The 17,617-nt window shown below is 39.5% G+C and overlaps 1 protein-coding gene across 6 annotated transcripts in view; it reads left to right on the top strand.

Moving 5' to 3' along the window:
* The first annotated feature begins 224 nt into the window (after positions 1–224).
* Positions 225–17,617, top strand: part of LOC127171171 (E3 SUMO-protein ligase RanBP2) — a 62,734-nt gene continuing 45,341 nt past the window's right edge. For 3 of the 6 annotated variants that reach the window (XM_051119652.1, XM_051119648.1, XM_051119647.1), the window contains exons 1-7: positions 228–291; positions 683–830; positions 6,506–6,573; positions 6,669–6,780; positions 8,856–9,008; positions 9,086–9,310; positions 17,431–17,573. In XM_051119652.1, the coding sequence (XP_050975609.1) occupies positions 759–830; positions 6,506–6,573; positions 6,669–6,780; positions 8,856–9,008; positions 9,086–9,310; positions 17,431–17,573 (773 nt within the window). In that variant the 5' untranslated portion in view covers positions 228–291; positions 683–758. Of the gene's footprint in view, positions 292–682; positions 831–6,505; positions 6,574–6,668; positions 6,781–8,855; positions 9,009–9,085; positions 9,311–17,430; positions 17,574–17,617 lie in introns of all 6 variants that reach the window. The other 3 variants (XM_051119651.1, XM_051119649.1, XM_051119653.1) reach the window with 2 other exon arrangements.

The raw sequence follows: 17,617 nt of genomic DNA, 5'->3' as shown, positions 1-17,617 counted from the left end.
TTTCAACATATTAACATGAAATGATAACTGCAAATCCGTGTTTCGCTGCCTGGAGACCATTTATTTCTTTGAATTGCAGCGATTAATTTGCTTCTCTTTTTAGTAGCTTTCAGCAGTCTGTAAAAATACACCTCAGGTTTCTTGTCAGATGTATTTGTACAGTCAGTCGCAAAGCTCGTTCTGGTTTTAGAGGTGTTTTGTGTGCTCTGTCGCAGCATCCACTCCAGCTGACGGGGACGTCACAAGCGTACCTTCTACAGACGGGTGTAGTTGGTTTCACTCACCTTAGATGTACGAAATAACCAAACAGTGCTTTGTTTTGTATGATTTGATTAATATTATTTTATTTTAGCGAGCTACTTTATACATGTAGTTTATAGTGTTTTTTTTTAATCAAAAGGCATTCAAATGGTTTAATTTATATAACTTGTAATTATATTTTCTTTATTTTTTTATTTGATGTTTATGTTTCTTGGAATGTTACATGTTTTGTTTTAATAGGTGCTATTGTGTTGAGCCTTCCATACCAATTTCTTTCTTGTATGCTATTGCTAATTAATGCCATTTTTGTTGTGTTCAGATTTTGTACCTGTTTAAAAACCCACCCGTTTGAAAACACCCACAAAGAAACGCCCACTTTTACTCTGCAGAGTCTTAACTTTCGATTGTGCATTATTCCCAGGAAACAGAGAGTGATTGGAGGTGCTGATCCGTTCATAACCTTCTGAAACAGCCGCGAAGAATTTGCCACAAGAGCCATGAGGCGGACTAAGGCGGACGTGGAGCGTTATATATCTACCGTACAAAGCGCCTCTCCTTCCCAGAAAGCGGTAAGTAGAGTTTGACAGGCCGAATGTCTGTAAACCAGTCGCCGCAGCACCGGTCTTACACAGACGCCACAAACACATTTGGAGACGCGACACCTGCTTCTGAAGCTCGCCGCATTTAGTTTCATTGCCACTCATCGTCATAAATGTAGGTAAATATTGCCGACAGTTTTAGCTGACTTACTTTAGGAGAAAACATCATCACAAACTCACACTGTCTGTCTGTAACTTAAGTTTCAGCTTGAGACTGATATACAGTCAGACGACTACAGATCTGTGTGAGAGTTAGTGTTATTGAACATTACTGAGTATAAGTAATGTGGTGAAGAGTGTAACCTGGTCAAACCTCTCCTAGTGCTTTAGCCTGATCTTGTGCACCCTGAACTTGAATGAATGAGGTCATCAGTTGTGAAGCTGATAAATTCCTCAGTTAGGCAGCTATAGGTCTTCAGATGTGTATTTGTTCTACAGCTGATTGCACAACCTGAAATATCAATGACTCACACAGTTTGATTGCACTGAACATTGTTTTATGGGTGAGGTTCAGTTCCCATCATGCAGCATTTTTTAGATATATGGACAATGACAGTTTTTGATTGACTGCTTTATTGTGTGTGTATGTGTTATTGTGTTCAAAATCTGTATAGTGTGTGTTGTAAGGCAAGGCAAGTTTATTTATATAGCATATTTTATACACAATGGTAATTCAAAGTGCTGTATATAAAAGAAATTAAAATAATAATAAATATAATCACAACAATAAAATCTATCAAATAATTTAAATCAGATACATTTGATTTAAAAGGAATTAAAACAGTTAAGAATAAAACTGATTATACATAATATACAGTGCAATCAGTTCGGACGTAGCACAGTGCTCATTCAGTAAATGCACAACTAAACATGAGTTTTGAGTCTAGATTTAATAACAGCTAAAAGCAGATTCCCCTTGTTTGGTATTTCTAACTGACTCGATCCTAATGATCTGAGTGCTCTGTTAGGTTTATATTCAGTATAAATCTGCAATGTATTTAGGTCCTAGGCCATTGAGTGATTTATAAATGAGTAAAAGTACTTTAAAATCAATTCTAAATATAACTGGAAGCCAGTGTAGGGACCTGAGGACTGGTGTGATATGCTCAGATTTTCTGGTTCTAGTCAGAATCCTGGCAGCAGCGTTCTGGACGAGCTGCAGCTGTCTAATGGTTTTCTTGGGAAGGCCAGTGAGGAGACCATTACAATAATCCACCCTGCTTGTGATAAAGGCATGAACAAATTTCTCCAAGTCTTGACTGGAAACAAAACATCTAATTCTTGCAATGTTTTTGAGATGATAGTATGTTGATTTAGTTACTGCTTTGACATGAATACTGAAACTAAGGTCTGACTCCAGAATCACACCAAGATTCCTGACTTGGTTTTTAGTTGTTTGACCCCTAGAGTCAAGGTATGCATTCACCTTAAGAACTTCCTCTTTGCTTCCAAATGCAATGACTTCAGTTTTCCCCTTGTTTAACTGAAGGAAGTTCTGGCACATCCAACTGTTAATTTCATCAATGCATTGGCAGAGGGAATCAATGTGGCTGTAGTCATTTGGCGATAAGGCTAGGTAAATCTGGGTATCGTCAGCATAGCTGTGATAAGCAATTTGGTTCTTTCTCATTATTTGACTTAGTGGGAGCATATACAGGCTAAACAAGAGCGGCGCAAGAATTGAGCCTTGAGGGACTCCGCATGTCATGGACGTCCACTTAGACTTATGCTCTCCTATACTCACATAATAACCTCTCCCTTCTAAGTATGACCTGAACCAATTGAGAGCCATCCCAGAAAGCCAGACCCAGTTTTCCAGTCTCTCTAGAAGAATGTTATGCTCAACAGCGTCAAACGCAGCACTAAGGTCTAGTCGTACCAGCGCTGATATTTTGCCAGAATCAAAATTTAAGCAAATATCATTTATTATTTTAACGAGCGCCGTCTCTGTGCTGTGATGCGCAGAAATCAGAAACCAGATTGAAAATTGTCCAGGTATCCATTTGAGTTGAAGTAGTTGTTCAACTGATTGAAAACTACCTTTTCAATAATCTTGCCTATAAAAGGAAGATTTGATCCTCTATCCTTGGTCTATAGTTGCTCAGTGTGGTGTTATCAAGATTGCTCTTTTTCAGAAGGGGCTTAACAATTTAGGGAAAAGTCCCAGAAAGAAGTTAGCTGTTCACCAATTCTAAGAGATCTGCTTCTTTTGAAAAAGTGTGTCATGGTTGCAGGTTGAGGATTTAAGGTGCTGTACTATTTCCTGATTTCTTGTGCTTCAAAAACAGACATAGTAATTTCATTTCATTTTGTTCTTTTTGTCAACAAAATTTTCATTTTTGGGTGAACTATTGCTAAGGGGTGCTATTATGCTTTTTCACTTTTTGAATTTTAGTCGGTGTGTGGTGTGTATCTTTGGGCATAAAAAAGATCTACAAAGTTACAAATCTCAAAGTCCAAAGGGAGATATTTTGTTTCCAAGAACTACAATGAACAGCTCCTTTGGACTACAACGTTTGTTTTCCGCATGCAATGATGTCACAATGTGGTCCAATAGAATATCATTAAATTAAATCCCGCCTACGGAAATTTGAATTGTTGGGGTGTGGGTAGGGATGAGGTGGGGAATTAGCCTAGCTTTAGCAATGCAGCGCGGAGAGCTGCTTCAACGAGCCACAGCGTGGCAGGTATAAATACAAGCATTAACTAGAGTGGCCACTTCAGAGCTGTAACACGCCGCAGACGTGTGCAGTACAGGGGGTCGAAACACATGCCGGGCAATGAAACTAAGTATGTAAAATAATTAAATAAATTAGCACAATAATATCATGCATCGGCAATCTCGCAGGCAGAGGATAGGACTCAACACTATTGTAGCGTATTATTTACTCACCCTCCATGCATCCTAGGTGTTTTTGACTTCCTTCTTTCAGACGAATGCAACCAAAGTCTAATAAAGTCTAATAAAGTGCATCCATCCATCCATAAAAAGTGCCTTACACAGCTCCCAGGGGTCTCCTGTAACGAATCGATGCATTTTTGTAAGAAAAATATTAATATTTAAAACTTAAGATTCACTACAAATCTAGCTTGCGCTAACTGCTTTGACAAGGGGCGTGGCAGTACTGAAACACAGTCTAAGCTGTTCGCCAATCGCAATGCACTGGGGTAGTTAACCAATCATATCACACTTCCTTTTTCGGAGGGCGGGCCTTCATTAAACTCGAAACTAATTGAGCCCTTTGTACCAGGCTGGGAGAAATGTATTGTAATAATGTAAATTATGTGAAAAATAATGTATTTTTCGAACCACCAAGCATGAGAGCGTGTTGTAGTACACCCCCAAAACAAAATCAAGACTTTGAAAAAGAGCGTAATAGTTTCTATTTTCTAACAGTACTACATACAAGTTAATCATAGATATAAAACCACATTGAGAATGCTACTTCATTCGATTTCAAAAGTGACATTTATGTTTTTGGTAGTAAAACACTAACGTGAGGCATAGCTGAACATTATAACATTTCACATATCCTAGCGCATGCATGATGATGTGCTCCTCCAGCCTAACTGCAACACCAACAGCCTCTTTCACCAGTAACTCTTGGTTGCTTCCACCTTCCCCTGCAACAATGAGAAGGCCAGCGTCAAGTCCAGTAGCCTCCTTTCAAACCGGTAGTCTAAAAAACATTGACATAATGAAATATTTTAGTAATTACACAAGTCCTGTTACTGTACCAAACTTCATTTACTACCCTGTGTTGGCAAAGACACAGCAAAGGCAACACTGTAATGTTCACCTAAAAAGGAAGTAATATTGTTTTTATTGTTTGTCAGTAGGCTGTACTTCTGCTCCCAAAGCCAGACCAATGGAAATATGCAAAGAAACACATGCCTAGTTTGGCATATGGCTATAAAGAAGAACACAGCAATTCAAATGGCAAATGTTTAACAACAAACAACTCTGATTAAGATGGAAAAGATACCTTTTATTTGGTGTCCCGTGAACATCATGTCGCGTATAGTTAGGACATATGTAAGGAGGGCCTCTGCAACACCTCCATACTCTGATTCATTAGACTCCTCCTGAATGAATGAATGATACTAATCACAAACTGATCCATGTCTACAAATATCAAGAGGTGAATTTTAATTTTACCTAAATTTTGTATTTTGATGAACTACACAGTTTTCCAAAAAAATTAAATTCTGTCATCAGTTGTTTAAAACACTTAAAGGCACAAGGTTTTTCACTGCTAGAGGGCAAATTCAAAACAAACAAAGAAGTTTGATGACGCAGTGATTGAGTGTGGAATCATGGGAGTTGTTGTCTTCATCCTCACAGCCGATGCAATCCGACGGGACTCAGGCAGACATCATGTCCATGATAAGCTAATGTATCAAAGACTTATTAAGCTCACTGGTATGAAGCAGGGTGGCGCTGAAACTCGTGGAAGTGAAGCGAGGACGCAGGAGTGATTGCTAATGAAAGACGAACCCCCAAGCAAGTTATAGCCATTTGTTACAATATCGTAATAGGTGATTTTTAGTGAAAAACAGGTCTATTTAGTGTCATCTGTATTGGTTGAATAGATGACAGTTTGAACCAATCTGGGCACGGGGGTGGGACTAAGTGTCAACAATTGTTCCTGCTTGGCTAAGAGGAACGAAATGCATTGGTTTTCTCTGATGAATCAATGCGATCAAAATGTGATGATGTAATCACGTTCACTATGGAGCCTCTGAATATCCATGAGACAGACATGATACAGGAAAAAAGCAAATGTCTCCAGCAAAGAATTGAATTACAAATAAGTGCACATATCTTGACATATATTAACGACTGTTTTGTATATGTCCATATATGTCCATATATCAGATTTCTGTATAGGATCATTTGTGTGCAAAATTATAACATTTCATAGAACATTTGTGACTAAGCACTGTTTCCATCCAATGAGTTTCAGATGCTGTGCAACAAGATTGGTCCGCTGGTTAGTCAGGTTATGCCGTCCCATCTCGCAAAGTCACAGGGCAGTTCCATGCAAATGTCAACCTTCCCTGCTGAAAAAAAAAACAATAGAGACCATCACAAAATTTGTAATGGTTTTAATGATTATAATGGGAATTGTACTGGTTTTAATGGAAACTGCACTGGACCCTGTGGGTTTCTAGTGGTAATTGGTCACCTTCTTTTGGTAACTTGTTAAATCATAATGCAATATGTCCCAACACACATTACAGAATACCATTTTTTAAATGGTTTTAATGGCTAAAAGATGATGGTATGTAATGGTATTTGTAGTGGAAACTATTAGAATTTCTTCAATGGTTTCTATTGTTTTTTTTGTTTTTTTCAGCAGGGTTGCCATGAAAAAATTAAGTTTTTACAAAAAAAGTGAGTGCATTTAGATCTGTACTTTACTGCATTAACATGCTTTAGTAGAAAATCACTATGTTTATCCAACACATATAATATGCGTTAGTCGGATAAATTACGCTTTCTGGGCTGTCATGTCTGTAATGCCAATTTTACCTCTGAAACACAAAAAGTTAAGTTTCCTCTGCTCTGAGCAGTGTGTTACTGTGATCATTAGGGTTTGCAGTGGTATTGTGTGATTCTGTAATTTGCTGTGTTTCTGCAGAGGCCAGACAAAGGATTTCTGTTTGCTAAACTATACTCTGAGGCTAAGGAGTATGAACTGGCTAAAAGGTAGGCTCATTTCTGTGCTCCTTCTGCTTTGGCTGATGTCTGGCTCCTCTCAGATGAGCTGATGTGTTTCTCTCTCTCACACACTTCAATGGCAGACATGTTTCGGAGTATCTAACCATCCAGCCGAAAGATCCTAAAGCCCACAAGTTCCTCGGGCAGCTGTTTGAGCGTGATGGTGAAACAGACAAAGCAGTGGGATGTTACAAGGTTTGGACTCACCTCATTTATACATGTTCTCCTGTTCACATGTTCTTGAGATCTTGAGTTGAATGTGATCATGCATAAATAATAGGGCTGGAAATAAATATCCATATAATAGTGTTGTCAAATATCTGTTTTTGCAGCACACATAATACAGTGCATCCGGAAAGTATTCACAGTGCTTCTCTTTTTCCACATTTTGCTACGTAACAGCCTTGTTCCAAAATTGATTAAATTCATTATTTTTCCTCTAAATTCTACAAACAATACCCCATAATGACAATGTGAAAGAAGTTTGTTTGAAAACTTTGCAAATTTATTACAAATAAAAAATGAAAAAAAAAAAAAAAAAAAATCAATAAAAATAAGTACATAAGTATTCGCAGCCTTTGCTCAATACTTCGTTGAACCACCTTTGGCATCAGTTGCAGCCTCAAGTTTTTTTGGAGTATGATGCTACACACTTGGCACACATAATTTTGGGAAGTTTCTCCCATTCTTCATTGCAGGACCTTTCGAGCTCCGTCAGGTTGGATGGGGAGCATCGCTGCACAGCCAGTTGTCCTGTAGCCACTCCTTTGTTAACTTGGCTGTGTGCTTAGGGTCATTGTCCTGTTGAAAGACAGGACCGTTGCCCCAGTCTGAGGTGCAGTGCAGGTTGGAGCAGGTTTTCATCAAGGATTTCTCTGTACATGCTTCTCTATAAGGACGGTATTGGCCAGGTGATGAGTGGTGCCTGGTTTCCTCCAGACATGACACTTGCCATTCAGGCCAAAGAACTCAATCTTTTCTCATGGTCTGTGAGTCCTTCAGGTGCTTTTTGGCAAACTCCAGGTGGGCTGTCATGTGCCTTTTACTGAGGAGTGTCTTATGTCTGGCCGCTCTACCATACAGGCCTTATTGTTGGAGTGCTGCAGAGATTCTGGAAGGTTCTCCTCTCTCCACAGAGAAATGCTGGAGCTCTTTCAGAGTGACCTTCAGGTTCTTGGTCACCTCCCTGACTATGGCCGGGTGTCCCGCTCTAGGAAGAGTCCTGGTGGTTCCAAACGTCTTCCACTTATGGATGATGGAGGCCACTGTGCTCGTGGGACCTTCAATGCTGCAGGAATTGTTCTGTACCCTTCCCCAGATCTGTGCCTTGATACAATCCTGTCTCAGAGGTCTACAGACAATTCCTTGGACTTCGTGACTTCCACTGACATGAACTGTTAACTGTGGGACCTTATATAGACCAGTGTGTGCCTTTCCAAATCATGTCCAATCAACTGAATTTACCACAGGTGGACTCCAGTCAAGTTGTAGAAACATCTCAAGGATGATCAGTGGAAACAATATGTACCTGAGGTCAATTCTGAGTGTCATGGCAAAGGCTGAGAATACTTATGTACGTGTTTTTTTGTTTTTTATTTTTAAGAAATTTGCAGAGATTTTTTAAAAAACCTCTTTCACATTATATTTATGGGGTATTGTTTGTAGAATTTTGAGGAAAATAATTAATTTAATCCATTTTGGAATAAGGCTGTAACATAATGAAATGTGGAAAAAGTGAAGCGCTGTGAATACTTTCTGGATGCACTGCATGTTGACATAAAATCTTTGAAGAAGTTTGTTTGCTCATTTTGTGCAGTCTGGATACACTCCTAACCAGCTGTTTTCTGTCTCTATCATCTCTGACACAGTGCAGTCTGTGTGTTTTAATGAAGCGTATAGTCCATTGTAACAAAATGTGTTTATTTACACGTGAGCAGTTCATTATCTAATGCTTTCAGCATCTCACAGCAACTCGATTCGCAGTGAATCAATCAAAAAGAACAAGAAATAAGGGACTGTTTTGTTCTGTTATGAATGACTGTATGAATGTGTTAAGACAGTGTGACTGAAGTCCTGCAGATGCTCTGTGAAACGCCTCTACATCAGACTGTAAGACGCTTCGTCTGTCTGGATGATCCTGAGCTGCTCATTTACCTGCATCTGTTGCATTTACCTTCGTAGTTTCTGTCACTTCCTCCGTTTTCAGTGTTATTGAAGTCTGAGTAAGATGTGTGCACTTTATGTAATGATGATGTTTGTTTGACTCTTAGCGATCACTGGATCTAAATCCGGCTCAGCACGATCTGGTCCTGAAGGTGGCTGAGCTGCTGTGCGGTAAACCTGATCATGACAGCCGAGCCGAGTTCTGGGTGGATAAAGCGGCCAGGCTTCTGCCAGGACATCCCACCGTCTTCAATCTGAGGGTGAGTGCACGTGTCACGTGAGCTGAAGAGTTGCAGACGTCCACTGCGCTGAATCTCACATGTCCTCTCTGTTACAGGAGAAGCTTCTGAGCGCTCAGAGCGGCTCTTACCAGCTGTATGAGTTGCTGCAGTCGGAGCTGAAGCTGCGGCCCGCCGACACCTACATCAACCGCAAGCTGGTGCAGCTCTACATCGCTGACGGCCAACAAGAAGACGCCGTCAAACACTGCCTTGCCGTGGAGAAGGCCGGCGTCCTGCGAGACTGTCTGGAGTGGTACGAGCTGTTGGTCGACACCCTTCAGGTACATCATCACCCTTTCTTACACCAGCTTCCTCTACATCTGCCTACCTCAATGAGACATGAGGTAATCTGACAGTGTTGCATTCAATCCTCCATCAGTGCTGTCTCTCATCGTGTCGCAGGTTAGTCTATTTGCCTGAGCATGTTCATGTGTTTTGGAGGAGCTGTGGCGTTGTAAAGTGATTATGCAGGGAGGGTGGGGATCTCGCTTTCAAAGCTAACTTGCTATCACTAGTCTTTCCGAAATTGCCTACCCTACCTTTAACCTTATAAAACCAATGGGAGCAGCCACGCTCCCATTTGCGTGTCTCTGTTTAAGAGTCATTAGAAACTGAAACCAAATGGGTAGCACAATCTGACCCTTACAGTGCATATAGCCACTCTGATTAACTCACCCCCTGGACCCACATGAAAATAATATATGGGTGCGGCATTTAGGTCACTTTATTGCTTGCAATAAAGCACACATATTTATTTAAATTCACCTGATTAAAGGGAGCCCAAACTTGTCATAATACATCATTTACATTAGGGATCCACCGATACCACATTTTTCCAGAACTGAGCGGTACTTTTTGTTACGAAGTGACTGACGCGTGAAGCAGGCAGATCCATCTGCATAGCTTTATTGATAAACAAAGACACGGTCAAACATAAGACAGTCGAGGGTCGATCAGCGGTGGACATAATCCAAGGGACGAGGCAAACGGGTAATCCAGTGAGACAGAGCAGAGTGCATTCGAGGGGCGAACAGAGATTTAACAAAGGGTTAAATCCATGACAGGCAAAAAGTCCAGGGCAGGCAGAAGGCAGACAAGATGATATAACCAGGCTAGAAAACAAGACTAGGATAAACTAACTAGAACACGGCTGAACTAGACTAAGGATAAACAAAGTGGCTCCGTACAGTTGCTAACACAATGAGAGTGCTAAACGCAATGCAATACTTCCAATAGCAAGAGGAAGTCCAAGGCTTATATAGTGTGTCTGATTGGTTGCAGCTGTGTGTGTCATCAGCGCAGTGGATGATGGGAAATGTAGTCTGGGGTGTGGTGTCAGTAGGATGCAAAGGCAACCTCTGATGGCGGGCAGACCGGACAGGATTTGTGACACTTTTATTTTTGATACTTGCTGATACCCAGTGTTGATACCTGTATTTTCATTGCATTTATAATTTTTAAAAATACTGGGTAAAGAAACCGAAAGAATATGTATAATGTTCATTTAGCAAATAGATATTTCCTTCAGTTATTTTTGCACTTTATTATACCCATTAAAATGTACTATACAAGCCTTTGTTTCTTTCACTATTCTTCTTTTTTTCACTCTATGGTACTTTATATTTAAGTTAATAGCACATTAGACCTGTTCAAATGCAGCAGCTCAGTACTGTAATCACAGGACTTTTTCCTGCAATAATGCAAAGAATCACTCTTTATATATAAATCTTGTAAAAGTGATGAACATTTTTTCTGAAGTATAAGTCGCATTTTTTATCATCTGAAAAGTATTGTGACTTAGATTCCAAAGCGACTCTAATGCAGTTAACGCCAACAAGCAAAACATGTCCAACACACTGTAAGGGAAAAGGGCCAATTTAGCTCAAAGGGAATTGATTGTGATTTTATAGGGAATTTGAACAGAATCTCTGTTCTACGGCTGATCACTGAGTCGACCAGCGATTTATTGAATGAGCCGCACAACATCAACTCTGCACTGGATACTAATATCCAAAATATAGTGAAAACACTATTTATTAGCACGGTATCAACATCGCCAGTTTAAGACATTAACTTGTAAGCACAAAACACAAGATACTTCTCTTTTCAATATGAATAAGATAAGATAAGATAAGATAAACCTTTATTCGTCCCACAAAGGGGAAATTTGAGACTTTATTGGATAAATCTAAGACATATAAACTAATCTAACACATAAACACGCATTCAAACAGGTTGCAGAAAGAGAGAGAGTGAGGAAAGGAGGAGTTTATAAGAGTGAAACTATGAGATCCCAAGTTTATAGCATATGTATATGCAGTTGATGGAGTTTCTTAATGAGGCTATTAAACTTTGTATCAAATGCACCAGTTCAGCTAGAATCTGGAGGTTTTACTTGTGTTGCCTTTGTGTTAAGGGATTCCCTTTGATGACATCACTGCAGAAAGGGGTTCCCCAAGGTTGCTGATTGCTGATGTGATGACTTGGCGTTGGCTGATATAGGCTTGTGTTATAATTATTGATTTTTTTTCCTTTTTATTTGAAATATTCCCAAACGTGTTAACTATATCATGAAATATCTCGATTCTCAAAACGCATTTTGCACCTTTATATACTATGTTATATATAATATAATATAATGATTTATAATTAGTTGATCTATAATGGGTGATGGGCAAAGTAGCCTAATACTATGTAATCTATTAACTATGCATAAAATCCCATCTTTTTACTTAAGTACCAAATATGGGTGTTATGCCATAAAATATTTTTAATACGACTGACTTTGTATTTAATGTGAATTTAATAAAAAACATGGCAAATGACTAATTATAACACTTTCATTGTACAGAAAGAGAGCAAAGAACATTTACATTATTAAAGAAAATTGTCATTCAGTGTAGAGTTCAAGCACTCTCAAAAACTCCCATTATAACCACTGAAGCTGTTTACATTGTGATATGAATATCTTACTTACATTCGTATGCACATCTGCACTTTGACTGAAACAGTGGCATTTCTTTGATGACTCATCTGAACACCTGTGCTTTGTCAATGCATTCAAAAGCTCAACACAATCGTGTGTGATTAGTTATAATGCGCAGCGCTTTAGAAACGCGCCTGTCTTTGGCTTAGCATGAGCCAGCGAATGCAGATTTGAATTTAGCAGCTGAATTGATGTGTACAGAATTAGAAATCTGATACCTATTCATATCAAAAGTAACAAAGCACAAAGCTTAGTGTATTGCGATTTATTGGATAGAAGGTGCACTATGTATGTTCATTTCTTAGACTTAAAACAGCATAGATCAAAAGATCATTTGGGGATTTCTGGTTGATAAAAATTAAAATCTGTTAAAATACAGAAATGTTTTAGTGTCCTCAGCTGTCACTACAGGTGTAGTGCTGAACAGTATCTGTTCATCTGTTCTTTTCAGAATTCAGGTTCATGATTAAAAAAGAAAATGTGAACAAAAATAAAAGCAATTAAATGTATTATAATTAAAATATGAAAATTAAAATGATGGATAAAAATAGATTATGATGGAATTTTTGTGACCCTGTCCGTTGTCCATGACGGACAAGTCTAACAAAACCTCTGAGATATATATATACATATATATGATAAACAGTAGAGAGCTAAGAACTGAACCTTGAGGAACCGAAATCATAGAGGTGAGAGACAAGTAAATCATGGCAAACTGTGTCAAAGTGGTTTTGGTCTATATAGCTAATTTTGCCCTTCATGTCAACTGTGAGGAGGGTGAATTTTTTTTATAACGCATCCGTTTAAATTATATTAAGCCTTAAAGTTCTGCATAATTTAGGGCGTGGCCACTTGAGTGACAGGTGGATTGCTGTCACCACGGTCACACTAGGTGGGCATGGTTTCAGCAACCAGCTCCACCCACGTTCCACCTCTTTGCCCATTTTTGATTATCCAGGAGTGATGTGCAGTGACGCGATTCCAAGATGGCGACGGCCGACTCCCGCCCACTAAGAGCTTCAGAAATGCTCTTCAGAAACCTATGGGTGACGTCAGGGACACTACGTCCATATTTTTTACAGTCTATGGTAAATCCCTATAGGGTAGCAGAATAAGCAGAAGATTTAACTGCTTCATTGATTTAACGTGACGAATGAACACATGACTATGACAATATATGATTTATCTGAGTTCCTATTGTAATTATTATTATAATTTTTATTATAATAAAGTATATAATAATGAAGTGCTAATAGACATAACCTTTATCAGTGCTTAGAATACTATGAAATATGTTGCATGCCTTATTCTGTGTAAGAAGCCACATCATCTCACAGAAGGATTTATTTCAAACACACAACTGACATTATGACAGCGTATGTGAGCGGAGTGGGGCGGCAACATTTTCCCCTCCGAGCTCTGAGCATTTAATAATCACTCCGCTCACGCTCCACTCCAGGTTCACCATTCTCGCTCCCGCTTCACTTCTTTCTCACTGATATCTGAAACACTGCTTTGCCTTCGCTCCATGTCCAAACCATTTCAGTATGTTTGAAATATCAAAGTTCTGTTCATAATATATATTCAAAGAAAATAAAAATAATAACAGGAGAGTTTAAAAGTTGGAAACTTTTTGCCTACCACATGCCAAGCTAATGACATGGTTGTTGTCAGCTTTAAAAGGCTTTTTGCAGTGCAAATTTAGTTTGTGATGAAAAAAATTATTTTACCTACGGATTGAATTCGGATAAGGATGAAATAGCACAAGATTACATTTGTTTTAATGCATTATTGAGAAAGTGATTGTGTGTGAATAAGTGATGTACTTGTTTAAATCATGCTTTCACCTGAAAATGTTGTTTATCTAAAAGGAACAAACAAATTCCTTAAGAATATAGCTTCCCGTTCATTAGGGATGTGATGGTGAGGAAATTTTACCACCGGTTAACCGACGTGTGACAACACCGGTAATACCGGTATCAGCAGAGGGAGGGGTTGGGGGGTAGTTCATTAGATTTGTCCCTCTTTTCCATATTTTTCTTCACTTGTAAATAGCTTATAAATGCCCGTGCGCATTTCGAATTAGCAACAGTTCGGCGTCAATTGACTGAATGGACAACAACAAAACATTGCTGTCATCATAGCCACATTATTTCTGATATGAGTGATCCATCCCGATCAAGCTTGCTAAATATGTTTAACATGTGAATTCTTGCTAAATATGCAGTTATATGCTGTTGGCATGAATTGCTTGTGATGGAGCAGTGGTGGAGTGCTCTCGGAGGGAGTGAAAACTACAAAGCTCTGACTTTTAAAAAATCCGCTCCTCTTTCCATTCAAAATCACACTGCTCCGCTCACATACTCTGCATTATGAAGAGACTCTGCAGAGACGTGGTTGAGAAAGGTAAATGTTAAGAGGCGTTGTTAAGAGGCGTCAAGTTGAAGAAGTCATCGGGCACCTGCCAAGTTTCCGTCAAAAATAACATGCCCACGTTTGCATTTCGTCCATAATTAAATAATTTAACACGGATGCTTTATCAGTTGGAGAATGCGTGTTTAACAGCACACATGGCTTTCCAAAGTCAAGATCAGAGCGTAAAGGCCTCAGATTTCCAAAGATGATTACACAATTTCTCTGTTGAAAAATTAAAAAAAAAAAAAAAAGTTAAAAACTCTATGCTAAGCTATGTGAGCAATACTAACCTGAATGCACAAGACCACTAAAGAGGCTAAACTAGAAAGCATGTAGAGGAGCACAAGAGATCACTACTTAAATCTCAGGTAAGAAGAGTAGCTGCTGAGCTAGAACACAGCTATCCTAGCTAGGATAGCTATATACTAAGGGTCTTATGAAAGCGTGTAGACCAAGAATAAACAAAACACAGCTAGCCTAGATACCCAGGTAGGGCCTTCCTGCAAAGCTGCCCAGACCACGGAGAGTGGGCTATCTACTTACAGCCCTGGCAGGGGAGGTAGCTTTGTTTAAGCATGGGCTCAAGGAGACCGCTACTTGAAAACCTAAGCAGAGGAGCAATCACTGAGATAGCACGTATCTATCCTCAGATAGCTATGTACCTAGGAATGGGCTACCAAAAAGGGGGCTGACCTGAAACTACCCAGACCACAGAGAGTGGGCTGTGTACTTACATTCCAAAGTAGGGAGACAGAACTGTCTAGGTAAGAGCTCAAGGAGACCACAATTTAAAAACCCTAGGCGAGCAATCAATGAGCTAGCACATAACTATCCTCAGATAGCTAGGCTCTTGGAAAGGAGACCACTGCAATTGCCAAGACCACCAGCAGTGGGCTGTCTAATTATAAACCCCATAAAGTGAGCCAGCACCTTCGAATAGCACTACTTAGGCAGGGCTTAAGAAGACCACTAAGCAGGGGAGCAATCACCGTGCTAGCACATACACTGTAGCTATCCTCAGATAGCTAAGTTTTCAAGAAAGGACTCAGCGCAACTGCAAGTTAAAACACAGCAGGCCCCAGATAGCCATATTCAAGTAAGCCTGTCCTGCCATAACAATGGCTGGAATATAACCACCTTCAGATGGCTATACTAAGGAGGTCTCCAATCAGTGTCAGTCCCACAGTAGGCCGGTGAGCACCTGTGTTATTGACCAGAGGCTTACAAGAAGGAGATCTGGACCATTAGTAAATGGTTCGCTAAAGAGGGAACCCATAATAAGTTAAAGATCAGAACCTGATGTAAGCAGTGGCCATAACACTAGAGGGCTGGACACAGCTATTCTCAAATAGCATTTCCCTCAGATAAGGCTGAAGATTGCCCAGACCATGGAAGTGGGATATCTACATAACACCCAAACAGGAGAGAGAGCGCAGTCTAGGCTAGGGGCTCAAGGAGACCACAACTACAAAAAAAAAGGCCTAAAAGGAGAGCAGTTTCCGAGCTGGAACACGGCTACCTTCGAATAGCAGATTCCTAGACTTCAGTGGTCTAGTGTCTGTCCCTCCATTTACTTGAGAGCTTGTGCCAAAGGGAACGCAACCGAGTCACAGAAGCCAGGCTAGAACACAGCAGCCCCAACGGTTTGGGCTGGAGCATAACTGTCCACAGACAGCTACACTCTGAACACTTAAAGCCCTGAGGAGGGGGAACAGTCTACTCGGCCCAAACTTAATAAGTGGGATTCAGAGGGACCACTTAAAAATACCCAGAATACCCTCAATGCATGTATTCATTTGATTAACTCTTAAGTAGTTCTGAGTTATTTGCTGATAAGTATTAGATTTTTTTTTCTGATTTATGAAGTATGATTTTTGTGCTATGTTCTCTAACATGTCAAAAACATCGTACAGCTCAGATAGTCATGTGTCATTTGAAAGATCTCATTGAGTAGAATAAAACAAGCATAATTGTTTGTGGCATTGTCTAAACTTGAGTAAAACATTACATCTGTGTATGTCACTCAGAAAACAATAATTAATGTCTAAGAAAAAAGGCTACTTTGTTTTCAAATGCTGTACCTTTTGATTACTTCATCACATCATCAAAAAAGTTTCTGGGATATTGAATATCAAATAAGAAAAAATGAAAAATTCCCTTAAGCACAGAATTTTTTTTTTTTTTACATTTTATCATCTATTTCTCAGCATAAGAATGTCCAAATGTAAAGAATTTTTCCCCCTTAAAATATAGAAAGATTTCTACCTATTCTGTTTTGTTGCTCAGAAAAAAACAATACCACCAGGGAGGCAAAAATGCCTTAATGTCTTAAAGGGTTAAAGCAGGGGTGCCCAACCCTGTTACTGGAGATCGACCTTCCTGCAGAGTTTAGTTCCAACCCTAATCAAACACACCTGTCTGTAATTATCAAGTGCTCCTTCAGATCCTAATTAACTGGTTCAGGTGTGTTTGGTCAGGGTTGGAGCTGAACTCTGCAGGAAAGTAGATCTCCAGGACCAGAGTTGAGCACCCCTGGGTTAAAGGGATAGATCACCCAAAAATGACAACCCATAAGACTTTTGTTTGTCTTCAGAACATATGATGGTATTTAAATGAAACCTAAGAGGTGTCTGTCCCTCCATTCAAATTTCACTTAAGCACAACTTTGATTGTAAAGTTTGTAAAGACATTGTAACAGTAATCTATATGAATCTGATCATGTGATATGATCAACAGGTTTAATTCACATATAAACGTTGATCAACATGGTCATGTAGAGATCATATAATATGGTAAAGCCCAAATGTATTTGCTTGACAGATGAAATCAAATAACATTATGATGTCATGACTTGTTTTTCAGTAAATGCTCTTGAAATGCATGTTTCTCATGAAAGGTTTCAGTGGATCATGGAAAGTGAGGTTTCCGATAATCTGACTCTCCTCTGATCTGTGTTCTTGCACTGCGTGATCCGTAAAGCTGCACTCTGCTGTATTTCAGGAGTATCTCTGCCAGCTGAACGTGTCATCAAATGAACAAGCATCACGCAAGTTTCACAAAGAGCTGCTGCTGGCGCTTAGCAGCCGCGTGAGACTGACACTAGTGCTGAAGGGTTGTGAGGAGAGCACTGCTGCACTCTGGAGGTACATCACATAACACACACACATCACCGACCACACCACATTTA

The sequence above is a fragment of the Labeo rohita genome, chromosome 9 (assembly GCF_022985175.1).
Source record: "Labeo rohita strain BAU-BD-2019 chromosome 9, IGBB_LRoh.1.0, whole genome shotgun sequence".
Lineage (NCBI taxonomy): Eukaryota > Metazoa > Chordata > Actinopteri > Cypriniformes > Cyprinidae > Labeo > Labeo rohita.
This window is presented reverse-complemented; position numbering and strand designations above follow the sequence as displayed.